The sequence below is a fragment of the Rana temporaria genome, chromosome 1 (genome assembly GCF_905171775.1).
Source record: "Rana temporaria chromosome 1, aRanTem1.1, whole genome shotgun sequence".
NCBI lineage: Eukaryota > Metazoa > Chordata > Amphibia > Anura > Ranidae > Rana > Rana temporaria.
Window position 1 is genome coordinate 674,492,308 of NC_053489.1, and position 27,336 is coordinate 674,519,643.

The 27,336-nt window shown below is 48.4% G+C and overlaps 1 protein-coding gene across 1 annotated transcript; it reads left to right on the forward strand.

Moving 5' to 3' along the window:
- The first annotated feature begins 4,912 nt into the window (after positions 1–4,912).
- Positions 4,913–26,991, forward strand: DCTN3 (dynactin subunit 3). The gene is made up of 7 exons (XM_040335639.1): positions 4,913–5,060; positions 6,588–6,672; positions 9,403–9,489; positions 14,990–15,073; positions 16,733–16,791; positions 23,157–23,216; positions 26,491–26,991. Exons 1-7 carry the CDS (start codon positions 4,977–4,979, stop codon positions 26,578–26,580), a joined length of 549 nt encoding a protein of 182 aa, XP_040191573.1. The 5' UTR covers positions 4,913–4,976; the 3' UTR covers positions 26,581–26,991.
- The last annotated feature ends 345 nt before the right edge of the window (positions 26,992–27,336 follow it).

A 27,336-nucleotide genomic window follows, 5' to 3' on the forward strand; every position in this document is an offset into this window, starting at 1 on the left:
TATGGATAATCTGGGGGTGTATTTCCCTTCCTGTGGATAATTTGGGGGTGTATTTCCCTTCCTGTGTATAATCTGGGGGTGTATTCCCCTTCCTGTGGATAATCTGGGGGTGTATTCCCCTTCCTGGGGGTGTATTCCCCTTCCTGTGGATAATCTGGGGGTGTATTCCCCTTCCTGTGGATAATCTGGGGGTTCTTCCCCTTCCTGTGGATAATTTGGGGGTTCTTCTCCTTCCTGTGGATAATCTGGGGGTGTATTCCCCTTCCTGTGGATAATCTGGGGGTGTATTCCCGTTCCTGTGGATAATCTGGGGGTGTATTCCCTTCCTGTGGATAATCTGGGGGTGTATTCCCCTTCCTGTGTATAATCTGGGGGTGTATTCCCCTTCCTGTGGATAATCTGGGGGTGTATTCCCCTTCCTGGGGATAATCTGGGGGTGTATTCCCTTTCCTGTGGATAATCTGGGGGTTATTCCTCTTTCTATGGATAATCTGGGGGTGTATTCCCCTTCCTATGGATAATCTGGGGGTGTATTTCCCTTCCTGTGGATAATTTGGGGGTGTATTTCCCTTCCTGTGGATAATCTGGGGGTGTAATCCCCTTCCTGTGGATAATCTGGGGGTTCTTCCCCTTCCTGTGGATAATCTGGAGGTGTATTCCCCTTCCTGTGGATAATTTGGGGGTGTATCACCCTTCCTGTGGATAATCTGGGGGTGTATTCCCCTTCCTGTGGATAATCTGGGGGTGTATTCCCTTTCCTGTGTATAATCTGGGGGTGTATTCCCCTTCCTGTGGATAATCTGGGGGTGTATTCCCCTTCCTGTGGATAATCTGGGGGTGTATTCCCCTTCCTGTGGATAATCTGGGGGTGTATTCCCCTTCCTGTCTATAATCTGGGGGTGCATTTCCCTTCCTGTGGATAATCTGGGGGTGTATTCCCCTTCCTGTCTATAATCTGGGGGTGCATTTCCCTTCCTGTGGATAATCTGGGGGTGTATTCCCCTTCCTGTGTATAATCTGGGGGTTCTTCCCCTTCCTGTGGATAATCTTGGGGTGTATTCCCTTCCTGTGGATAATCTGGGGGTGTATTCCCCTTCCTGTGGATAATCTGGGGGTGTATTCCCGTTTCTGTGGATAATCTGGGGGTGTATTCCCCTTCCTGTGGATAATCTGGGGGTGTATACCCCTTCCTGTGGATAATCTGGGGGTGTATCCCCCTTCCTGTGGATAATCTGGGGGTGTATTCCCCTTCCTGTGGATAATCTGGGGGTGTATTCCCCTTCCTGTCTATAATCTGGGGGTGCATTTCCATTCCTGTGGATAATCTGGGGGTGTATTCCCCTTCCTGTGTATAATCTGGGGGTGTATTCCCTTTCCTGTGGATAATCTGGGGGTGTATTCCCTTTCCTGTGGATAATCTGGGGGTGTATTCCTCTTCCTGTGGATAATCTGGGGGTGTATTCCCCTTCCTGTGTATAATCTGGGGGTTCTTCCCCTTCCTGTGGATAATCTTGGGGTGTATTCCCTTCCTGTGGATAATCTGGGGGTGTATTCCCCTTCCTGTGTATAATCTGGGGGTGTATTCCCTTTCCTGTGGATAATCTGGGGGTGTATTCCTCTTCCTGTGGATAATCTGGGGGTGTATTCCCCTTCCTGTGTATAATCTGGGGGTTCTTCCCCTTCCTGTGGATAATCTTGGGGTGTATTCCCTTCCTGTGGATAATCTGGGGGTGTATTCCCCTTCCTGTGGATAATCTGGGGGTGTATTCCCGTTTCTGTGGATAATCTGGGGGTGTATTCCCCTTCCTGTGGATAATCTGGGGGTGTATACCCCTTCCTGTGGATAATCTGGGGGTGTATCCCCCTTCCTGTGGATAATCTGGGGGTGTATTCCCCTTCCTGTGGATAATCTGGGGGTGTATTCCCCTTCCTGTGGATAATCTGGGGGTGTATTCCCCTTCCTGTGGATAATCTGGGGGTGTATTCCTCTTCCTGTGGATAATCTGGGGGCGTATTTCCCTTCCTGTGGATAATCTGGGGGTGCATTCCCGTTCCTGTGTATAATCTAGGGGTGTATTCCCCTTCCTGTGGATAATCCGGGGGTGTATTCCCCTTCCTGTGGATAATCTGGGGGTTCTTCCCCTTCCTGTGGATAATCTGGGGGTGTATTACCTTTCCTGTGGATAATCTGGGGGTGTATTCCCCTTCCTGTGGATAATCTGGGGGTGTATTCCCGTTTCTGTGTATAATCTGGGGGTGTATTCCCCTTCCTGTGGATAATCTGGGGGTGTATTTCCCTTCCTGTGGATAATCTGGGGGTGTATTCCCCTTCCTGTGGATAATCTGGGGGTGTATTCCTCTTCCTGTGGATAATCTGGGGGTGTATTTCCCTTCCTGTGGATAATCTGGGGGTGTATTCCCCTTCCTGTGGATAATCCGGGGGTGCATTTCCCTTCCTGTGGATAATCTGGGGGTGTATTTTCCTTCCTGTGGATAATCTGGGGGTGCATTTCCCTTCCTGTGGATAATCTGGGGGTGTATTCCACTTCCTGTGGATAATCTGGGGGTGTATTCCCCTTCCTGTGTATAATCTGGGGGTGTATTTCCTTTCCTGTGGATAATCTGGGGGTGTATTCCCCTTCCTGTGGATAATCTGGGGGTGTATTCCCCTTCCTGTGGATAATCTGGGGGTGTATTCCTCTTCCTGTGGATAATCAGGGGGTGTATTCCCCTTCCTGTGGATAATCTGGGGGTGTATTCCCCTTCCTGTGGATAATCTGGGGGTGTATTCCCCTTCCTGTGGATAATCTGGGGGTGTATTCCTCTTCCTGTGGATAATCTGGGGGTGTATTCCCTTTCCTGTGGATAATCTGGGGGTGTATTCCCCTTCCTGTGGATAATCTGGGGGTGTATTCCCCTTCCTGTGGATAATCTGGGGGTTCTTCCCCTTCCTGTGGATAATCTGGGGGTTCTTCCCCTTCCTGTGGATAATCTGGGGGTGCATTCCCGTTCCTGTGTATAATCTAGGGGTGTATTCCCCTTCCTGTGGATAATCCGGGGGTGTATTCCCCTTCCTGTGGATAATCTGGGGGTTCTTCCCCTTCTGTGGATAATCTGGGGGTGTATTCCCCTTCCTGTGGATAATCTGGGGGTGTATTCCCGTTTCTGTGTATAATCTGGGGGTGTATTCCCCTTCCTGTGGATAATCTGGGGGTGTATTTCCCTTCCTGTGGATAATCTGGGGGTGTATTCCTCTTCCTGTGGATAATCTGGGGGTGTATTCCCCTTCCTGTGGATAATCTGGGGGTGCATTTCCCTTCCTGTGGATAATCTGGGGGTGTATTTCCCTTCCTGTGGATAATCTGGGGGTTCTTCCCCTTCCTGTGGATAATCTGGGGGTGTATTCCCCTTCCTGTGGATAATCAGGGGGTGTATTCCCCTTCCTGTGGATAATCTGGGGGTGTATTCCCCTTCCTGTGTATAATCTGGGGGTGTATTCCCCTTCCTGTGGATAATCTGGGGGTGTATTTCCCTTCCTGTGGATAATCTGGGGGTGTATTCCCCTTCCTGTGGATAATCTGGGGGTGTATTTCCCTTCCTGTGGATAATCTGGGGGTGTATTCCCCTTCCTGTGGATAATCTGGGGGTGTATTTCCCTTCCTGTGGATAATCTGGGGGTGTATTCCCTTCCTGTGGATAATCTGGGGGTGTATTCCCTTCCTGTGGATAATCTGGGGGTGTATTCCTCTTCCTGTGGATAATCTGGGGGTGTATTCCCCTTCCTGTGGATAATCTGGGGGTGTATTCCCCTTCCTGTGGATAATCTGGGGGTGTATTCCCCTTCCTGTGTATAATCTGGGGGTGTATTCCCCTTCCTGTGGATAATCTGGGGGTGTATTTCCCTTCCTGTGGATAATCTGGGGGTGTATTTCCCTTCCTGTGGATAATCTGGGGGTGTATTTCCCTTCCTGTGGATAATCTGGGGGTGTATTCCCTTCCTGTGGATAATCTGGGGGTGTATTCCCTTCCTGTGGATAATCTGGGGGTGTATTCCTCTTCCTGTGGATAATCTGGGGGTGTATTCCCCTTCCTGTGGATAATCTGGGGGTGTATTCCCCTTCCTGTGTATAATCTGGGGGTGTATTCCCCTTCCTGTGGATAATCTGGGGGTGTATTCCTCTTCCTGTGGATAATCTGGGGGTGTATTCCCCTTCCTGTGGATAATCTGGGGGTGTATTTCCCTTCCTGTGGATAATCTGGGGGTGTATTCCCTTCCTGTGGATAATCTGGGGGTGTATTCACGTTCCTGTGGATAATCTGGGGGTGTATTCCCCTTCCTGTGGATAATCTGGGGGTGTATTCCCCTTCCTGTGTATAATCTGGGGGTGTATTCCCCTTCCTGTGTATAATCTGGGGGTGTATTCCCCTTCCTGTGGATAATCTGGGGGTGTATTCCCCTTCCTGTGGATAATCTGGGGGTGTATTCCCCTTCCTGTGGATAATCTGGGGGTGTATTTCCCTTCCTGTGGATAATCTGGGGATTTCTTGTCACTTCCTGTTGTGTCGTAGAGACAGGAAGTGAAGAGAAATCTCTATAATGGAACACAGAAAGAAAAAGAAAAAAAAAACCTGACATAGTTGTAACCTTCCACTACTGAAGGAAATTAGACTTGCTCCCCATGTTACTTCATGTAAAGAAACAGAAAGATCGTTTTTTTTCTCCCCCCTGAAAGGTGTCACCTAAGCAGGAAGTGAGGGGAATATCTTCCAGCCGGGGACACACGTAGGGATCAGACCTGTCAGGGGGTGTGTTCCTCCCTGGCTCCGCCCACATGCAAGCCGCAACCAGTGCAGTGCGGAGAGCTGAGTATAATGGGAGGAGCCAGTGTTGTTCCGCACGATGTCGTCACGTCCGGTCGGTGGAACGCAGGGTGGGGTCGCTGCGGGATGACGTGTAATCCGAGTGACAGTCAGTGATGGCGGAGCTTCGGGAGTTGCAGTGCCGAGTAGAGGAGGTGGAGAGGCGGCTGTACGGGGAGAGCCGAGTGCCGGCCAGGAAGGTGATGTGTGACCCCCCAACTGTCACCGCCCGTCCTGTCTTTCCTCGTCATGTCATCCCGGTTACCATGACAACCCCGCCCCAAAGTGTCCCCCCTCCCCCTTCTCTTCCATCATTCCCCCCTGTGATGTCTGTCACCCCCCCATTATGGTCCCACCTGTTCTATAATCTCCCCCCCCCAAATGGTCCCACCTGTTCTATAATCTCCCCCCCCCCAAATGGTCCCACCTGTTCTATAATCTCCCCCCCCCAAATGGTCCCACCTGTTCTATAATCTCCCCCCCCCTCCCAAATGGTCCCACCTGTTCTATAACCCCCCCCCCCAAATGGTCCCACCTGTTCTATAACCCCCCCCCCCCAAATGGTCCCACCTGTTCTATAACCCCCCCCCCCCAAATGGTCCCACCTGTTCTATAATCTCCCCCCCCCAAATGGTCCCACCTGTTCTATAAATCCCCCCCCCAAATGGTCCCACCTGTTCTATAATCTCCCCCCCCCCCAAATGGTCCCACCTGTTCTATAATATCCCCCCCAAATGGTGCCACCTGTACTATAATCTCCCCCCCCCCCCAAATGGTCCCACCTGTTCTATAATATCCCCCCCCCCCCAATGGTCCCACCTGTTCTATAAACCCCCCCCCCCAAATGGTCCCACCTGTTCTATAATCCCCCCCCCCCCAAATGGTCCCACCTGTTCTATAATCTCCCCCCCCCCAAATGGTCCCACCTGTTCTATAATCACCCCCCCCCCAATGGTTTCACCTGTTCTATAATCTACCCCCCCAAATGGTCCCACCTGTTCTATAAACCCCCCCCCCCAAATGGTGCCACCTGTTCTATAAACCCCCCCCCCCCAAATGGTCCCACCTGTTCTATAAACCCCCCCCCCAAATGGTGCCACCTGTTCTATAAACCCCCCCCCCCCAAATGGTCCCACCTGTTCTATAATCCCCCCCCTCGGAAAGATCCATTCTGTTATGACCCCCCTGCACTATAACCCCCCTCAAATGGTCCCCTCTCTTCTACAAATTCCCCCCCCTAAATGGTCCCATCTGTTCTATAATATCCCCCCCCCCCAAATGGTCCCATCTGTTCTATAACCCCCCCCCCCCTCAAATGGTCCTCTCTGTTTTTTTTTAACCCCCCCCCTCTCAAATGGCCCCACCTGTTGTATAAATCCCCCCCCCCCCATGGTCCAACCTGTTCTATAACCACTCCCCCCCCAACTATAATTGCCCGCACTGTGATTCCCTCCCCTCCCCCCAAGTGTCCCCTCTGTTCTATCATTCAGCCCCCCCCCACCCGCTGCCCCAAATGTTTACCTTTTTGATGTCTTCTCCCCCCTCCTGTGATCACCTTATGCCCTCCATACTATGATTACCCCTCCTGTGATCCCATCACAACCCCCCCCCTCCCAATCTGGCCCGAACATGACCCCCAGTGTTCTATGGTGACCCCCCCCCCCCCCCCCCCGGTATCACACCTTCCCTCTAGGATGTCTCTGATCTCCTCTCCCCTCCCCCTGCAGATTGCGGACGGGTTGCTGAAGGTTCAGGTGTCTCTGGGGAACCTCGCCGGGAAGAGAGAGCGTGTGAAGACCTTGTACAAGAAGAGTGAGTGACCCCCCACCAATAACGACTATGCTCCGCCCACCTCTGGGTGGTCTCACTCCTCATGCTGCATTCTCCTATGCCCATTTTCCTGTCGTTGCCTTGCTTCAGCCGGTCACACGTCCTGCCAGAAATCCGGAGAGCCAATAACGGCACAGGGAGTTACATTGTATCTCTCTATCTCCTGTCTCAACAATATAATAATAATATAATAGTAACATTGTTTATAAACATTGCTCAGACAGGAGATAGAGATACAATGTAACACTGGGGTAGATTCAGGTAGGGGCGCGGACTGATACGGTCGTATTTACGCTACACCGCCGTAACTTACAGGAGCAAGTGCAGTATTCACAAAGCACTTGCTCCGTAAGTTGCGGCGGCGTAGCGTAAATAGGTCCGGCGTAAGCGCGCGTAATTCAAATGTGGAAGGGGGGGCGTGTTTTATGCTAATGTGTGATGACCTGACGTGTTTTACGAATGGCGCATGCGCCGTCCGTGTACATATCCCAGAGTGCATTGCTCCCAAGTACGCCGCAACGACGTATTGGTTTCGACGTGAACATAAATTACGTCCAGCCCTATTCGCGAACGACTTGCGCAAACAACGTAAAAAATTCAAATTTCGGAGCGGGAACGACGTCCATACTTAACATTGGCTGCGCCTCCTAATAGCAGGAGCAACGTTACGCCGAAAAAGCCTTCACGCAAACGTAAAAAAAACTACCGCAGGGCGCACGTACGTTTGTGAATCGGCATATCTAGGTCATTTGCATACTCTCCGCCGAAAACGACGGGGGCGCCACCTAGCGGCCAGCGTGAGAATGCGCCCTAAGATATGACGGTGTAATAGAATTGCGCCAGTAGGATCTTAGTTTAATGTCGGCGTATCTAGCTTTCTGATTACAGAAAGAAGATACGCCGGCACAGATTTGAGTTTTACGCGGCGTATCTATGGATACGCCGGCGTAAATTCTCTCTGAATCCGGCCCACTGTTTATAAACATTGATCAGACGGGAGATGGAGAGATACAAAGTAACATTGTTTATAAACATTGATCAGATGGGAGATAGAGAGATACAAAGTAACATTGTTTATAAACATTGATCAGAGGAGAGATAGAGAGAAACAAAGTAACATTGTTTATAAACATTGATCAGACAGGAGATGGAGAGATACAAAGTAACATTGTTTATAAACATTGATCAGATGGGAGATAGAGAGATACAAAGTAACATTGTTTATAAACATTGATCAGATGGGAGATAGAGAGATACAAAGTAACATTGTTTATAAACATTGATCAGACAGGAGATGGAGAGATACAAAGTAACATTGTTTATAAACATTGATCAGACAGGAGATAGAGAGATACAAAGTAACTTTGTTTATAAACATTGATCAGACAGGAGATAGAGAGATACAAAGTAACATTGTTTATAAACATTGATCAGACGGGAGATAGAGAGATACAAAGTAACATTGTTTATAAACATTGATCAGACAGGAGATAGAGAGATACAAGGTAACTTTGTTTATAAACATTGATCAGACAGGAGATAGAGAGATACAAAGTAACATTGTTTATAAACATTGATCAGAGGAGATAGAGAGATACAAAGTAACATTGTTTTATTGTGATGTTATAAACAATGTTACTTTGTATCTCCTCTCTAAGTAACATTTTACTTTGTATCTCCCATCCGATCAATGTTTATAAACAATGCTACTTTGTATCTCTTTCCTGTCTGAACAATGTTTATAAACACTGGGGTAGATTCAGAGAGCAATTGCGTCTGCGTAACCATAGTTGCTCAGCGCAATTGCTTACTTGCCCCGGCGTTACGAATGCTCCTGATTCAGGAACCTTGTTACGCCGACTGCAGCCTAAGAAATGACTGGCATAAGGCCCTTATGCCCGCATATCGTAGGCTGCATTCTTACGCAGGCCGCTAGGTGGCGTTCCGGTAGTGGTCAGCGTAGAGTATGCAAATTGCATACTAACGCCGATTCACAACCCTATGCGAGCCCTGCGTACGCAGTTTACGTCGTTTGCGTACGGCGGTTTTCGCGTAAGGCTGCCCCTACTATTAGCAGGGGCAGCCAATGCTACGTATACCTGTCGTTCCCGCGTTGCGAAATTAGAAATTTACGTCGTTTGCTTAAGTGAATCGTGAATGGCGTTGGACGCCATTCACGTTCACTTTGAAGCAAATGACGTCCTTGCGACATCATTTACCGCAATGCACGTCGGGAAAGTTTCCCGACGGAGCATGCGCACTACGCTCGGCGCGGGAACGCGCCTAATTTAAATGATCCACGCCCCCTACGGGATCATTTAAATTGCGCGCGCTTACGCCGGGCATTTTGCCGGAGCGCCCACGCAATTTACGGAGCTACTGCTTCGTGAATCAAGGGTAGCGCAGGTAATTTGCGGAGGTGCAGCGGCAAAACGGTGCGCTGCGCCTCTGTAAAAACTGTGCAAATCTACCCCAATGATACTTTGTATGACATTGGCTTCAATACACTCACAAAAGGTTAAAAAGAACCCATTGGTTGGTTGTGCTTGTGTGACATTCCATTTCTGGAGTCCTCCTCTTCTTGGCTCTCATTTCCTGGGATCTCCAGCAGTTGATGCCCCCCCCCTCCCCCGGTGATAGATCTGTGAGTTCGGTATTACAGTTTGCTCTCATTAGTGATTTATATTTCTCTCTTTTTTTTTTTTTCTTCAGTTGATGATCTGATCAAATATCTGGATCCTCAGTACATCGATCGGGTGGCCGTTCCCGACGCCATGAAACTGGAATACATCCTGGCAGGTGAGACTCCTCCCACTCCGGGTAGATCTCATAGCCCAGGTGTAGATCTCATAGCCCAGGTGATGGGGGTCAACGTTAGACATGTGCACTGTTTGTTATTTTCGTATTTTTTTTATTTTTTTATTATTTTTTTCGGAAATTCTGGAAAATCCAAAAAAAAATTACCGTAAATTCGGGAAATTCGAAAATTTCAATGGGCAGAGCGTTTTGGGAGCGCTAAATACAGCGATTCCCAGACCGCCCCGAAGATGCTGCTTGCAGGACTTTTCCTAACGTACCGTAAGCGCACCGCTGCATTGTCAAAAGTCACACTGAAACGAATACAACGGAAAAAACTAAATTTCCGAAAAAAAAACGAATGAAACGAAAATGAGAAACATTTTCGGAAAATTCCAAAAAATTCGGAAATTTCCCATTTTAGATTTTTGAATGTTACAATTTCGAAAATTTCTAATTTTTACATTTTCAAATTTCGAAAATTCCGAATTTCAAAAATTCAGGTTTTTATAATTTTCGAAAATTGAAAAATTTCTTAAAAAAAAAACGAAATACGAAAATTCTGAAATGCGAAAATTCTGAAATTAAAAAATTCGGATATCATACCTCCCCAACTTTTTAACTTCAGAATGAGGGACAAATGAGCATACCCCCCAAAGTTGTTGAGCGGGGGGCGGTTTTTCGCCAATTAAAAAATTCAGAAATTGAAAAATTTGTTAACACGAAAATTTTGGATTTAACGAATTTCCGTTAAAAAACGAATTGGAAACTAAATGAATTGCATATGTCTAGTCCCCATACACATTACAATCTTTGTACAATCCACTTCGGATTGATCAGAATCGGCGTATATTATACAAAGACCAATCTGATCTGTCCAATCAATATGTAGCCCTTACACTGCATGGCTGTTTAGCTTTCGCACTGAAAGCACCGGCCGGTAGCGGTAAAGCGCGGCTCATTTTAGCGGTGCTTTACCACTGTGTAAAGTGAAGGTCCACCTAAAAAAATATATATTAAGTCAGCAGCTCCAAATGCTGCAGCTGCTGACTTTTAATATTGGGGCACTTACCTGCCCAGAGCGCCCGCAACATCGGCAGCCAAAGTGTGTGTCCCAGAAGACAGCCGGGGGGGGACAGTAGGCGTTGGTCACCGAGGCGACCTATGTCCGGAAGTGGTAACAAATACCTGTATAATACTTGACCCCCTACAGCGCCACCTAGTGGTTAACCTCTTCACTGCCAGTGGCATTTTCACAGTAACCAATGCATTTTTATAGCACTGATCGCTGTATAAATGACAATGGTCCCAAAAATGTGTCTGATGTGTCCGCCATAATGTCGCCATAATGATAAAAATCGCAGATCGCCGCCATTACTAGAAAAAAAAAATATTAATAAAAATGCTATAAAACTATCCCCTATTTTTGTAGACGCTATACATTTTGCGGAAACCAATCAATAAATGCTTATTGCTATTATTTTTTTATTTTATTTTTTTACCAAAAATATGTAGAAGAATACGTATCGGCCTAAAATGAGGAGGAAAACATTTATTTATATAGATAGATATATATATATATATATATATATATATATATATATATATATATATATATATATATATATATATATATATATATATATATATATATATATATATATATATATAGTATTTATTATAGTAAAAAATATTTTTTTTTTTCAAAATTGTCACTTTTTTTTGTTTATAGCGCAAAAAATTAAAACTGCAGGTGATCAAATACCACCAAAAGAAAGCTTTATTTGTGGGGGAAAAAAAATGACGTCTATTTTGCTTGGGAGCCACGTCGCACGACCGCGCAATTGTCAGTTAAAGCGACGCAGTGCCGAATCGTAAAAAGTGGCCTGGTCTTTTAGCAATAACATGGTTAAAGTGGTTAACGTGCAATTGTGTGTGTTTTTTTCTTTTTTTTTTTTTTTTTTTTTTCACTGTAAACAAAAAAAATAGGTATGATTGTTTTTTGTATCTCTTACTGCATTTAACTTTTTTGCCTTAATCTTTCGCAATACAATATGTAACTTTTGGTTGTACCTTTATAAGCCTGACCCTGATTGACTGCACTGAGAAGTTATCTTTTTATTGTACCTGTGACACATCTTTAAATAAAAAAATTAAAAAAAAAATAAACAAAAAGACAGACAATTCTCAATAAAAATGATTTTTTACTTTCTGCTATAAAACATACCCAATAAAAAAATTTTTAAAAAATACATTTTCTTCACCAATTTAGGCCAATATGTATTCTGCTACATATTTTTGGTATTAAAAAAAAAAAAATTGAATAAATCCCATTAAGCGTATATTGATCTTATGCAAAAGTTATAGCGTCTACAAACTATGGAATATACAGTGGAACCTCGTTAACCGCGTTACTCGCAATCCGAACGTTTCGCAATACGAGCGCTGTCTCACAAAACAAGCAGGATTCAGGCCAAAGTGGTGTGCAGTACTGCTTTTGGCCTGAGGTGGGAGGGAGGCGTCAGAGCTGCTCGGAAAGACCCGTAAATACTCAGTTCCCAAGCCTTTTTGAGGTTTGTTGAGGTCAGCCGAGCTGTCCTCGGGCCTTTCCGACTATTTCCGAGGATCTCTGGCGCCCCCACCTCTGGCCACATGCGGTATTGCATGCCATTGTGAAAAAGGGGGGGAACTAATGCGCAAATCAACCTAGCCAAGGCAATAATAAACTAAAATAACGATAGATAACATATAAAGCAGTTAATAGGCAGCAGCCACTACTAAAAATGCTCACGCATTCAGAGTAAATGAATAACAGGTTGGATGTAGTAGCGCTTGCCCAATATATAATAGAATAAATAAGGTGACAATCCAAAATAAATGAAAGTAAAAAACGTCAATCCACCACCGACTGTGGGTCTAAAAGTGTTCCACTCAAATTGATGTCCAAAGAATGACCACCCAACATATAGAGTTCAAATGTGGTAAGTCATGATGAGTGGTAAATAATAATTGGATAAAGAAAACACAATTATGCCAATGACAGCACAATATAAATCATTAAGAACAGTGATCACAATAAAAATAGTGACATCCAAAAAAGTGCTTCAAAAAAAGTGCATAGTGCAACATAATGCAATAACAAAATAGTCCACAAAATGATCCAAACAAGTAGCATGCATAAGTGAGCATGAACAAAAATAATTACAAATATATATGTTGTGCCAATCAAACCAGAAAGACAAATAGATTTCTGGCAGTATAGTGTTAAAAAAAGTGTGTCCAGTGCACAATCCGTGCAGGAAAGAATATATAAATAATGTTCTATAAAAATATTTCAATCAATAAAATTGAATGAATAGGTGACAATCTATATATAAATTATAAAGTGCAAAAAGTGCTTCAATGAATCCATTAAAGAAAACTTGAGTGGTTGATGCTGAACGTGCAATCGTGCTTGAATACAATCCTTCAGGCTCCCCACAGTGTCTGGAGAATAGTGTGTTCCAGCCCCTTACCTCTGGAGGGCTTTACATAAAGCCTCTATGTTAATACTCCCAAATACGGCGGCTTGCTGCTCCACTCCCATATACCACGGCTCATGGGTTAAAGATGACTCTCAAATGACAAAAGGGAAGCCATTTGTTGAAGATGCAGAGCCACAAAAGGATTCCACGTCGCTTTCAGCTTACTCCACAGTAGCAACGTAATCAAATGTTACTTCCCAATCATGTGGCTGCAGCAGAGCAGGCCATGTGCTTTCATCTGCACGTCAACAAACTTTGTTGAAGTGCAGATGAAAGCACATGGCCTGCTCTGCTGCAGCCACATGATTGGGAAGTAACATTTGATTACGTTGCTACTGTGGAGTAAGCTGAAAGCGACGTGGAATCCTTTTGTGGCTCTGCATCTTCAACAAATGGCTTCCCTTTTGTCATTTGAGAGTCATCTTTAACCCATGAGCCGTGGTATATGGGAGTGGAGCAGCAAGCCGCCGTATTTGGGAGTATTAACATAGAGGCTTTATGTAAAGCCCTCCAGAGGTAAGGGGCTGGAACACACTATTCTCCAGACACTGTGGGGAGCCTGAAGGATTGTATTCAAGCACGATTGCACGTTCAGCATCAACCACTCAAGTTTTCTTTAATGGATTCATTGAAGCACTTTTTGCACTTTATAATTTATATATAGATTGTCACCTATTCATTCAATTTTATTGATTGAAATATTTTTATAGAACATTATTTATATATTCTTTCCTGCACGGATTGTGCACTGGACACACTTTTTTTTAACACTATACTGCCAGAAATCTATTTGTCTTTCTGGTTTGATTGGCACAACATATATATTTGTAATTATTTTTGTTCATGCTCACTTATGCATGCTACTTGTTTGGATCATTTTGTGGACTATTTTGTTATTGCATTATGTTGCACTATGCACTTTTTTTGAAGCACTTTTTTGGATGTCACTATTTTTATTGTGATCACTGTTCTTAATGATTTATATTGTGCTGTCATTGGCATAATTGTGTTTTCTTTATCCAATTATTATTTACCACTCATCATGACTTACCACATTTGAACTCTATATGTTGGGTGGTCATTCTTTGGACATCAATTTGAGTGGAACACTTTTAGACCCACAGTCGGTGGTGGATTGACGTTTTTTACTTTCATTTATTTTGGATTGTCACCTTATTTATTCTATTATATATTGGGCAAGCGCTACTACATCCAACCTGTTATTCATTGCATGCCATTGAAGTCCATGCAGAACATATTTTTTTTTTTTTTTTTTATCGTTTCCATTGACTTCAATGGGGAAACTCGCTTTGATATGCGAGTACTTTGGATTACAAGCATTCTCCTGGAACGGATTATGCTCGGAATCCGAGGTTACACTGTATTCTCTTTTGAGCACCCAAACATGTCCCAGGTCTGTTATAATCATTTCGTGTATGTTACATTTTATTTTTATTTTTTATTTATACTGGAATTTTTATATATAATTTTATTTTTTCTAGTAATGGCGGCAGTCTGCGACTTATAGCTGGTTTGCAATATTGCACTGGACAGTCTACAGTGACACTAATGCTGTGATCAGCTCTAAAAATACGCACTGTCACTGTACTAACGACACTGGCTGGGAAGGGGGCAGGGGTCGATCAACGGGTTAAATGTGTGCCTAGCCTGTGTTTGTGTACTAAGGGAAGTGATGAATTGTATTCCCTGAACACAGAATGCACCCCCCCCCCCCCCCCCTGTCAGAACAGAGATCTGCCTTGTTTAAATTGGCAGATCCCCCTTCTGTGTCTCTGCCCAATGATCAGCGGGTGCCGGAGGACATTCAGTGCCCGGAACCCGCAGATTGGATTAAGTGCCCTCTCTTGTGCAGAATTTTAGAGATGTATATATCTTGTGTTGCCAGTAGTAGATGGATGGGGTGATGTAAGGAAGCCGTGCTGCTCAGGTTGTGACTCTTGTTTTTTTTCCCCCTGCAGAGGAGTCGTATATTCTGTCTCAGGCCGCCCTGCTGGAGCAGCTCCATTCCCTGCAGCCGTTCATGGACAGCGAGCACATCAAAGGTAAGCTGCGGCCCCTGCGGACAGCCTCCAGGCATCCCACTATGTCCTGACCATTCAGACCAGACTGAGCGGCTTCAATCGTCATCGATCACCCCTCTCCTTCCCATCCCCTGCTGCTGTTGCCCACGGCTCACAGCGATTGGCTTTCTCTTGCCATCAATCATTTTTGCTTTTCATCACGTGGCTGTGATATTCAGGGCTGGTTTCATTCACTACACTGCTGTTTCCAAGTGTGTGTGTGTGTGTGTGTGTGTGTGTGTGTGTGTACATACATACATACTGGCATCCCTTTTAGACATGAATGATAAAGTGTTGCAATCTGCTGATCAGTTGCTTGATTATATTCTAATACAAAGGGGGTCTACAAACTTTTTATAATAAGGGCCTTTAAGACTTTAGATGGGGCCAGACTGTGACCAGTGGGAGTAGAAAATGGCATTGGTGGGAGGAATAGTGCCCCATCATTGGTGTCAGTGGGAGGAATAGTGTCCCATCATTGGTGTCAGTGGGAGGAATAGTGTCCCATCATTGGTGTCAGTGGGAGGAATTGTGTCACATCATTGGTGTCGGTGGGAGGAATAGTGCCCCATCATTGGCGTCGGTGGGAGGAATAGTGTCCCATCATTGGTGTCGGTGAGAGGAATAGTGTCCCATCCTTGGTGTCGGTGGGAGGAGTAGTGCCCCATCCTTGGCGTCGGTGGGAGGAATAGTGCCCCATCAATGGTGTCGGAGGGGGGAATAGTGTCCCATCATTGGTGTCAGTGGGAGGAATAGTGTCCCATCATTGGTGTCAGTGGGAGGAATAGCGTTTCATCATTGGTATCAGTGGGAGGAATAGTGTCCCATCATTGGTGTCAGTGGGAGGAATAGTGTCCCATCATTGGTGTCGGTGGGGGGAATAGTGCCCCATCATTGGTGTCGGTGGGGGGAATAGTGCCCCATCATTGGTGTCGGAGGGGGGAATAGTGCCCCATCATTGGTGTCGGTGGGAGGAATAGTGCCCCATCATTGGTGACAGTGAGAGGAATAGTGTCCCATCATTGGTGGTCAGTGGGAGGAATAGTGTTCCATCATTGGTGTCGGTGGGAGGAATGGTGTCCCATCATTGGTGTCGGAGGGGGGAATAGTGCCCCATCATTGGTGTCGGTGGGAGGAATAGTGCCCCATCATTGGTGACAGTGAGAGGAATAGTGTCCCATCATTGGTGGTCAGTGGGAGGAATGGTGCCCCATCATTGGTATAATTGGGAGGAATAGTGCTCTGAGGTCCAGATAAAGGCAAGCAAAGGGTAACATCTGGTCTGTAGGCGGCAGTTATGAGACCACGGCTCTAATACTATGTAATCAAGCAACTGATCAGCAGATTGTACAGATAAAGTCTGCAGTGGCCAACAGGGGTAAACATGCACATCTAAAGGAATGCCAGGAATCTGTTCTTTAACACAACGCTAAAGGCAGGGCGGCAGTATAACATTTCTAGGAGCCTGCCAGCCCCTCCCAACCGATTCTCAGCACAGAGAATAGAGAAATTCCCCCTAGTGATGACTCCATAGGGATGCAGCAGAGGCATCCCTTATCTTATTGGACGGGAAGTGGGAGGGAGGGGTTACAAGGGAATGTATACATTGCATCATATATTTTTGTATTTCTTCCCACCCAGCGGTTCCATCTCAGGTCTCCAAGTTACAGAGTCTCTCCCAGATCCACATCCAGCAACAGGTCAGTCATGTCTGTGATTGGGGAAGATAGTATGGGGGCGATGCTGATTGGCTGTGAGTGGTCACACGTGATAACATCACACGCACACATTCAGTATCTCCTGCGATCTAATACACATCAATCAGTTTCTGTAAACGGAGACCCGGACTATTCCAAAATGGATTAATTTCCTCCAAATTCTAACAACAATCCCCCATAATGACAACGTGAGAGAAGTTTGTTTGAAATCTTTTTCCAAATTTATATAAAAATAAAAAAAATCCCATGTACAGAAGTATTACAGACTCCGCCCATGTATCACAGGCTCCTCCCATGTCCACAAGAATCACAGGCTCCTCCCATGTCCACAAGAATCACAGGCTCCTCCCATGTCCACAAGAATCACAGGCTCCTCCCATGTCCACAAGAATCACAGGCTCCTCCCATGTCCACAAGAATCACAGGCTCCTCCCCCATGTTCACAAGAATCACAGGCTCCTCCCCCATGTTCACAAGAATCACAGGCTCCTCCCCCATGTTCACAAGAATCACAGGCTCCTCTCCCATGTCCACAAGAATCACAGGCTCCTCTCCCATGTCCACAAGAATCACAGGCTCCTCTCCCATGTTCACAAGAATCACAGGCTCCTCTCCCATGTTCACAAGAATCACAGGCTCCTCTCCCATGTTCACAAGAATCACAGGCTCCTCTCCCATGTTCACAAGAATCACAGGCTCCTCCCATGTCCACAAGAATCACAGGCTCCTCCCCAATGTCCACAAGAATCACAGGCTCCTCTCCCATGTCCACAAGAATCACAGGCTCCTCTCCCATGTCCACAAGAATCACAGGCTCCTCCCATGTCCACAAGAATCACAGGCTCCTCCCCAATGTCCACAAGAATCACAGGCTCCTCTCCCATGTCCACAAGAATCACAGGCTCCTCTCCCATGTCCACAAGAATCACATGCTCCTCCCATGTCCACAAGAATCACAGGCTCCTCCCATGTCCACAAGAATCACAGGCTCCTCTCCCATGTCCACAAGAATCACAGGCTCCTCTCCCATGTCCACAAGAATCACAGGCTCCTCTCCCATGTCCACAAGAATCACAGGCTCCTCTCCCATGTTCACAAGAATCACAGGCTCCTCTCCCATGTTCACAAGAATCACAGGCTCCTCTCCCATGTTCACAAGAATCACAGGCTCCTCTCCCATGTTCACAAGAATCACAGGCTCCTCTCCCATGTTCACAAGAATCACAGGCTCCTCTCCCATGTTCACAAGAATCACAGGCTCCTCTCCCATGTTCACAAGAATCACAGGCTTCTCTCCCATGTTCACAAGAATCACAGGCTCCTCTCCCATGTTCACAAGAATCGCAGGCTCCTCTCCCATGTTCACAAGAATCGCAGGCTCCTCTCCCATGTTCACAAGAATCACAGGCTCCTCTCCCATGTTCACAAGAATCACAGGCTCCTCTCCCATGTTCACAAGAATCACAGGCTCCTCTCCCATGTTCACAAGAATCACAGGCTCCTCTCCCATGTTCACAAGAATCGCAGGCTCCTCTCCCATGTTCACAAGAATCGCAGGCTCCTCTCCCATGTTCACAAGAATCGCAGGCTCCTCCCATGTCCACAAGAATCGCAGGCTCCTCCCATGTCCACAAGAATCGCAGGCTTCTCCCATGTCCACAAGAATCACAGGCTCCTCCCATGTCCACAAGAATCACAGGTTCCCCCCCAATGTCCACAAGGATCACAGGCTCCCCCCCCCCCCCCCCGTCCACAAGGATCACAGGCTCCCCCCCCTCCCATGTCCACAGGTATCGCAGGCTCCCCCCCCATGTCCACAAGTATCACAGCCTTTCCTCAATACTTTGGTGAAGCTCCTTTGGCACCAATCACAGCCTCCAGTATTTCTGAGTATGATCCTACAAGCTCGGCACTCCTATTTCTGGGCAGTTTCTCCCATTCTTCTTTCCAGGACCTCTCAAGCTCCATCAGGTTGGATGGGGGGGGGGGGGTCAGTGTACAGCCATTTTCAGATCTCTCCAGAGATGTTCAATCGGGTTCAAGTCTGGGCTCTGGCTGGGCCACTCAAGGGACATTCACAGAGTTGTCCCGTAGCTACTCCTTTGTTATCTTGCCTGTGTGCTTAGGCCCGTTGTCCTGTTGGAAGATGATCCTTCACCCCAGTCTGAGGTCCAGAGCGCTCTGGAGCAGGTTTTCATGAAGGATGTCTCTGTACATTGCTGCATTCATCTTTCCCTCGATCCTGACTAGTCTCCCAGCTCCTGCCGATGAAAAACATCTCCACAGCATGAAGCTGCCACCACCATGCTTCACAGTATGGATGGTATTGGCCAGGTGATGAGCGGTTCCTGGTTTCCTCCAGACATGACGCTTGGCATTCAGGCCAAAGAGTTCAATCTTTGTTTCATCAGACCTGAGAATTTTGTTTCTCATGATCTGAGAGTCCTCCAGGTGTCTTTTGGCAAACTCCAGGCGGCCTGTCATGTGACTTTTACTGAGTGGCTTCTGTCTGGCCACTCCCCCATACAGGCCTGATTGGTGGAGGCCTGCAGAGATGGATGTTCTTCTGGAAGGTTCTCCTCTCTCCACAGAGAAACACTGGAGCTCTGTCAGAGTGACCATCGGGTTCTTGGTCACCTCCCTGAGTAAGGCCCCTCCTCCCCCGATCGATCAGTTTGGCCGGCTCATTCTAGGAGGAGTCCTGGTGGTTTCAAACTTCTTCCATTTACGGATGATGGAGGTCACTGTGCTCATTAGGACCTTCAATGCTGCAGAAATGTTTCTGTACCCTTCCCCTGATCTGTGCCTCCATACAATCCTGTCTCTGAGGTCTACAGACAATTCCTTGGACTTCATGGCTTGGTTTGTGCTCTGACATGCACTGTTACCTGTGGGACCTTCTATAGACAGGTGTGTGCCTTGCCACATCATGTCCAATCAACTGAATTTACCACAGGTGGCCTCCAATCAAGTTGTAGAAACATTTCAAGGATGATCAGTGGAAACGGGAGGCACCTGAGCTCAATTCTGAGTGTACATGGGAGGAGCCTGTGATATTTATGTACATGGGAGGAGCCTGTGATATTTATGTACATGGGAGGAGTCTTCTATACATGGGAGGAGTCTGTGATACTTCTGTACATGGGAGGAGTCTTCTGTACCTGGGAGGAGTCTGTGATACTTCTGTACATAGAAGGAGTCTTCTGTACCTGGGAGGAGTCTGTGATTTCTGTACATGGGAGGAGTCTTCTTTGCATGGGCAGAGTCTGTGATACTTATGTACATGGGAGGAGCCTTCTGTACAAGGGGTGGAGTCTGTGATACTTATGTACATAGGACTAGTCTTCTGTACCTGGGAGGAGTCTGTGATACTTGTGTACATAGGAGGAGTCTTCTGTACCTGGGAGGAGTCTGTGATACTTCTGTACATGGGAGGAGTCTTCTGTATAAGGGGCGGAGTCTGTGATATTTATGTACATGGGATTTTTTTTTTTGTTTTTAATAAATTTGCAAAGATTTCAACCAAACTTCTTTCACGTTGTCATTATGGGGGAGTGTTTGTAGAATTTTGATGGAAATAATAAATGTAATCCATTTTGTAATAAGGCTGTAACATAGCAAAATGTGGAAAAAGTGAAGCGCTGTGAATACTTTCCGGATACACTGTATAGGCCCAGCCCTTCTCTTTATGAAGATCTGTAACAAGGTGAAGATTTGCTGAAACACATTTGCGATTTTTGGGTGGGGCTCCATAGAGACCGTACAATTAAGAGCTGCTACCCGAAAATTTTTGGGTAGACGGCAAAGGAAAATCGGCGCTCCAGGTGAGAGACTCCCCGGCACAATGAATGATAGAAGACTCCTCACACGGGTGCAAGTCCTGACTCGCCTGCCATAGAAGACTGACTGAAAGGAGAAATTGTCGATTGGATTTAGCTGTGCAATCTGCTGATCACTTGCTTGATTCCATTTTATTAGTGTATAATCAACTGATCAGCAGATTGCACAGCTAAAGTTTTTGCATCATTTTAGAATACCTATGTGAAAGGATGGCAGGCACGTGGAGTGCTCTCCACCAGGGACAGGAGGCCATTGTGTTCCCAGATGCGCATTTGCACAATGAGTAGGTATCTGATCCAGCTGACACAGTAGGACGCATGTGCAATACACAAGCAAAGGTTCGTGGGACGTGTAGTTATGTTTAAAACTGAAACAGTTTTGTCTGCAGTTGGTCTTGAAGGAGGCAGTATGTGCCGGGCTGGGCAGTGCTCACTGTCAGTGTCAGGCCAGGCACTTCATGCAGCTCTGTAATCATTTGCAGGGCTGGACTGGGACAAAAACGTGGCCGTGGCTGTGGACCAGGGCTGTGGAGTTGGTAGATACATTTTTAGACTCCTAAATGTTCTGACAATCTAAATTTAGTTGAAGTCCGTGCATTGTTTGCCGACTCCGACTCCAGGTACCCAACATTTCCTCTGACTCCACAGCCCTGCCCTGGTCTTCATCCAGACCGGCGCGGGGCTCAGCACATCGGGGCGCGGGGCTCAGCACATCGGGGCGCGGGGCTCAGCACATCGGGGCGCGGGGCTCAGCACATCGGGGCGCGGGGCTCAGCACATCGGGGCGCGGGGCTCAGCACATCGGGGCGCGGGGCTCAGCACATCGGGGCGCGGGGCTCAGCACATCGGGGCGCGGGGCTCAGCACATCGGGGCTCGGGGCACATCGGGACACGGGGCTCGGGGCACATCGGGACACGGGGCTCGGGGCACATCGGGACACGGGGCTCGGGGCACATCGGGACACGGGGCTCGGGGCACATCGGGACACGGGGCTCGGGGCACATCGGGACACGGGGCTCGGGGCACATCGGGACACGGGGCACATCGGGACACGGGGCTCGGGGCACATCGGGACACGGGGCTCGGGGCACATCGGGACACGGGGCTCGGGGCACATCGGGACACGGGGCTCGGGGCACATCGGGACACGGGGCTCGGGGCACATCAGGACACGAGGCACAGGACACGGGGCTCGGGGCACATCAGGACACGAGGCACAGGACACGGGGCTCGGGGCACATCAGGACACGAGGCACAGGACACGGGGCACATCAGGACACGGGGCACATCAGGACACGAGGCACAGGACATGGGGCACATCAGGACACGAGGCACAGGACATGGGGCACATCAGGACACGGGGCACATCAGGACACGAGGCACAGGACATGGGGCTCGGGGCACATCAGGACACGAGGCACAGGACATGGGGCTCGGGGCACATCAGGACATGGGGCACATCAGGACACGAGGCACAGGACATGGGGCACATCAGGACACGAGGCTCGGGGCACATCAGGACATGAGGCACAGGACATGGGGCTCGGGGCACATCAGGACACGGGCACATCAGGACACGGGGCACATCAGGACACGAGGCACAGGACATGGGGCTCGGGGCACATCAGGACACGGGACACGAGGCACAGGACATGGGGCTCGGGGCACATCAGGACACGAGGCTCGGGGCACATCAGGACATGAGGCACAGGACATGGGGCTCGGGGCACATCAGGACATGGGGCACATCAGGACATGGGGCACATCAGGACACGGGGCACATCAGGACACGAGGCACAGGACATGGGGCTCGGGGCACATCAGGACACGAGGCACAGGGCACATAGTACATCAGGACATGGGGCTCAGGACACGAGGCACAGGACATGGGGCTCAGGGCACATCAGGACACGAGGCACAGGACATGGGGCTCAGGACACAAGGCTCAGGGTACATCAGGACATGGGGCTCAGGACACAAGGCTCAGGGTACATCAGGACATGGGGCTCAGGACACGGGGCACATCAGGACACGGGGGTCAGGGCACATAGTACATCAGGACACATTGTTTACCAACCAGCATGCAGAGTAGCGCAGGAAGCGTGTGTAAGAAGTTCTCTCTCATGTCACGCTGCGGCTGCTCCCTGCCCCCCGGCGGCCCCCCTTTCTTCTCGTCCATCCCAGATGATGTCACAAGCAAATGGGGATGGATGAGAAGAGAGGAGGGGCCGGCGGGGAGCAGCCGCAGCGTGACGTGAGAGAGAACTTGTTACACACGCTTCCTGCGCTACTCTGCATGCTGGATAAATCTCGATCTACCCTTTAGGTGCCGGCTGTCGACGATTGAAGGGTAGATCGCCGCAGACCTCCGACCGGCCCACCGGGAATCTCCCGGTAGTCCCGATGGCCAGCCCATCCCTGATCATTTCCAACCCTCGCAGACATTTCTCTGCAAGTGACCGACTTTCATTTGCTTCATTCTAACTGTACCTGTTTCTTTCTCCTAGGACCAGTGTGAGGAGATCTCTACTGAGACCAAGAAGCTGCTGGAGGATTATAACCAGCTGGTATCCTTTGTATGAGGAGTGCAGGGATGTGGCGCTGTGTATATACCAGGGGGCGGCGTGGGTCTGCTTGTTTACCAGTCATCCATGGCACATTTTAAACTGGGTTCACTCTGCCGCATGGAGCAGCTCACAGCAGAGGTTCCTGTTCACCTTTTCAGGTCGGAATCCAGTGCAATTGACACCGGAGCCGCTCTGGAGACGTCTGAACCGGCTCCACAGGGAGCCAGCCACAATCTCCTGAACTGGATGCGGTGAAAACCCACCTCCAATTCGCATAGGTGTGAACCCAGCCTCAGTCTTTGCCCGTATACAAGATCCGATTTTTATGGCCATAATCATCTGACGGACGTGTTGTGTCGGATAATCCAACCATTTCTACGCTCCATCAGACAATTGTTGGCTGTTCATTCTCACCAACTGACAATAAACGTGTTGCGTCGGATTATCCGATCGTGTGTACACAAGTCCGTCCAACTAAAATCCAAAGTACAAACATGCATGCTCAGAACCAATGCTAAACATCAGACAACAATAGCAGAATTTGCCCAAAGGGTGGCAGTAAAGAGCTGAAAAATCAGGTAAATTGGTGTATGTTGGGCTGTGTGTATGCAGAGCAAGTTCACGGCCAGCACCCTTCGGACCAAAATCCACGGAAAAGTCAGATGGAAGTCCGATCGTGTGTGCGAAGCTTTTGTTTTAAAAAATTTTCACTTCTACACCTGTACAATGACAAGTTAAAATTTTTTATTAGATAATTAATGAGTTTAATTTGCTATTGACAGTAGAACTGTGTGTGCAAATCGCCCGTGGGGCGTGCCCCCGAGGTGTCTGAGGAGCCCCCCTGGGCGTGCCCCCGAGGTGTCTGAGGAGCCCCCGAGGTGTCTGAGGAGCCCCCCTGGGCGTGCCCCCGAGGTGTCTGAGGAGCCCCCCTGGGCGTGCCCCCGAGGTGTCTGAGGAGCCCCCCTGGGCGTGCCCCCGAGGTGTCTGAGGAGCCCCCCTGGGCGTGCCCCCGAGGTGTCTGAGGAGCCCCCCTGGGCGTGCCCCCGAGGTGTCTGAGGAGCCCCCCTGGGCGTGCCCTCGAGGTGTCGGAGGAGCCCCCCTTGGCGTGCCCTCGAGGTGTCGGAGGAGCCCCCCTGGGCGTGCCCCCGAGGTGTCTGAGGAGCCCCCCTGGGCGTGCCCCCTGAGGTGTCTGAGGAGCCCCCCTGGGCGTGCCCCCGAGGTGTCGGAGGAGCCCCAAATCCTGTACCTTCACACCATCCCTAATACATCCATCTTAAGCCTCGTACACACGATCGGATTTTCCGCGGACAAAGCGTAGGACTTTTGTCTGAAGGGCGTTGGCCGTGAACTTGTCTCGCATACAAACGGCAAAGAATTGTCGGCCAATAAACACAAAACTATGTGGTATTTCTGCTCTTTAGCGCCACCCTTTGGGGTAACTTCTGCTAATGTTGTGTTATGGTGAGCATTGCTTCTGAGCATACGTGTTTGTACTTTGTTTTTTTTTAAGGACTTGTGTACACACGATCGGATAATCCAACAACACACATTTGTTGTCGAAAAATTTAAACGCATGCCATCCAACATTTGTTGTCAAATTCTGACAACAATTGTCCGATGGAGCGTACAAACGGTCAGATTTTCCGCCAACAGCCTGCCATCACACAATTCCCGTCTAATCCGATCGTGTGTACAAGGCTTTTGACTCCAGATCAGCCCGAGGTGGCACTGGTGGGTATAGATGAGGTAGTACGAATGAGGCGGCACTGGTGGGTATGGATGAGGTAGTACGGATGAGGCGGCACTGGTGGGTACGGATGAGGCGGCACTGGTGGGTACGGATGAGGCGGCACTGGTGGGTACAGATGAGGTAGTACGAATGAGGCGGCACTGGTGGGTATGGATGAGGTAGTATGAATGAGGTGGCACTGGTGGGTACGGTTGAGGTGGCACTGGTGGGTACGGTTGAGGTGGCACTGGTGAGTACGTATGAGGCGGCACTGGTGGGTAAGAATGAGGTAGTATGGATGAGGTGGCACTGGTGAGTACGTATGAGGTGGCACTGGTGGATGAGGCGGCACTGGTGGGTAAGAATGAGGTAGTACGTATGAGGTGGCACTGGTGAGTACGTATGAGGTGGCACTGGTGGATGTGGTGGTACGGATGAGGTGGCACTGGTGGGTAAGGATGAGGTGGCACTGGTGGGTAAGGATGAGGTGGCACTGGTGAGTACGTATGAGGTGGCACTGGTGGGTAAGGATGAGGTGGCACTGGTGGATGCGGTGGTACGGATGAGGTAGTACGGATGAGGTGGCACTGGTGGGTAAGGATGAGGTGGCACTGGTGAGTACGTATGAGGTGGCACTGGTGGATGAGGTGGTACGGATGAGGCGGCACTGGTGGGTATGGATGAGGCGGCACTGGTGGGTATGGATGAGGCGGCACTGGTGGGTATGGATGAGGCGGCACTGGTGGGTAAGGATGAGGCGGCACTGGTGGGTAAGGATGAGGTAGTGCGGATGAGGTGGCACTGGTGGGTATGGATGAGGTGGCACTGGTGGTTACGGATGAGGTGGGCAAGGATGAGGTGGTACGGATGAGGCGGCACGGATGAGGTGGCACTGGTGGGTAAGGATGAGGTGGCACTGATGGGTACAGATGAGGTGTTACTGGTAGCCCACTGTTGAGCACTGATTGGCAGCAGTTGTGGGCAGTGTTGGGACTGCACTGATAATCGGTGTAGAGGTCCCTGCTACACAAGCCGGTTATCGGCTCTCCTCATGTTGTTAGTGTGAGGAAAGAAAAGCTTCTGTTTACATCATGTTTTAGCTAGCTGTGATTGGACACAGCTGATCACATGGTAAAGAGCCGCTGTGATCAGCTGTGTCCGGAGGGCGTGATCACATGAGGCCGTCATACATGACCCCCTTCTAGAACTGGCTGGCCTCGCTGTAGCTGTCAGTTGGCTCTAGCGCGGTTGGCAAGTGGCTAAACCACAAGTTGCACCCATTTAAAGTCGCAATGTAAAGTCGCACTGGAAATCTCATGATTTAGAAGTTGCACAAATCTGAATGGAGCCGAAGACCCCCATACACACCATTAGATTTTTGTCTTCAGATTTACCAAAACCATATAATCTGATTTGATCCGCCAGCGGTGATTTCTATCAATCTGTCCCGCCGTCCCTCACCTACAGCTGTGATCTGTGAATGATGGAGGTCCTTGCTTTGTATATTGTGTGACTGATGTGTTCTCCTTAACCAGCCGACTTCAGACTCTTCTCCTCTCCAAACAATTCGTCATGTGGGATGAGACTCTGTCCAAGATGGAGGCGGCCAAACAAGTGAAACCCGCACCGGAGTGACTCCGCCCCCCCTCCTTTGTAACCGCCTCCCCCCACATTATTTATACTAACTGTTCCAGTTTTACCGTATTTACAAATCGCTGCTTCTAGCATGATGGCGCTACTGGCTTTTATTTGTAATATGATTTGGTCACATTGAGGTCCCCCGGTTGTCATATGTGTGGGGAGCTGATCTGGAATGACCCATGGGTGGGGAATGGTCCATTAAGAGGGGTGCGCTACTGCGAGGGTGGCGAGACGCCTGCTGACCCAGGGTGACGTACAGTCTGTATTTAGCAGTTAATCGCGCATCAAGCACATGGTAAAAATGTATTTATTGGTTAAATTCCTTTTTTCTTTTTCTTTTTTGGTTAATGGTAAATATTGTGTATTATGACCACCAAACTTCCAATAAAATACAACATTATGTCACCTGGAATTCCTTGTGAGTTTTCTGGATATTCATCCTAAGAAATGTCACTGGATTGTATGGGGGTGTCATAGAAAGCCATGACTGTACTTTACTATATAAACCCCCCCCCCTCTTCTATACGTTACCCGAGATGAGGGGTGTCATAAAGCACCATGACTGTACTATATACACCCCCCCCTATACGTCACCTGAGATGAGGGGTGTCATAGAGAGCTATGACTGTACTATATACACCCCCCCTATACATCACCTGAGATGAGGGTCACCATAGAGCACCATGAATGTACTGTATCTACACCCCCCCCCCCCTCTTCTATGCATTACCCGAAATGAGGGGTGTCAGA

Bases quoted from the DNA above. Each gene is read 5' to 3' on its own strand.
- DCTN3 (XM_040335639.1), top strand. From the start codon at position 4,977: ATGGCGGAGCTTCGGGAGTTGCAGTGCCGAGTAGAGGAGGTGGAGAGG. The intron at 6,673-9,402 runs GTGAGTGACCCC...TTTTTTCTTCAG, and splicing joins GAAGACCTTGTACAAGAAGA to TTGATGATCTGATCAAATAT. The intron at 23,217-26,490 runs GTATCCTTTGTA...AGCCGACTTCAG, and splicing joins TGGAGGATTATAACCAGCTG to ACTCTTCTCCTCTCCAAACA.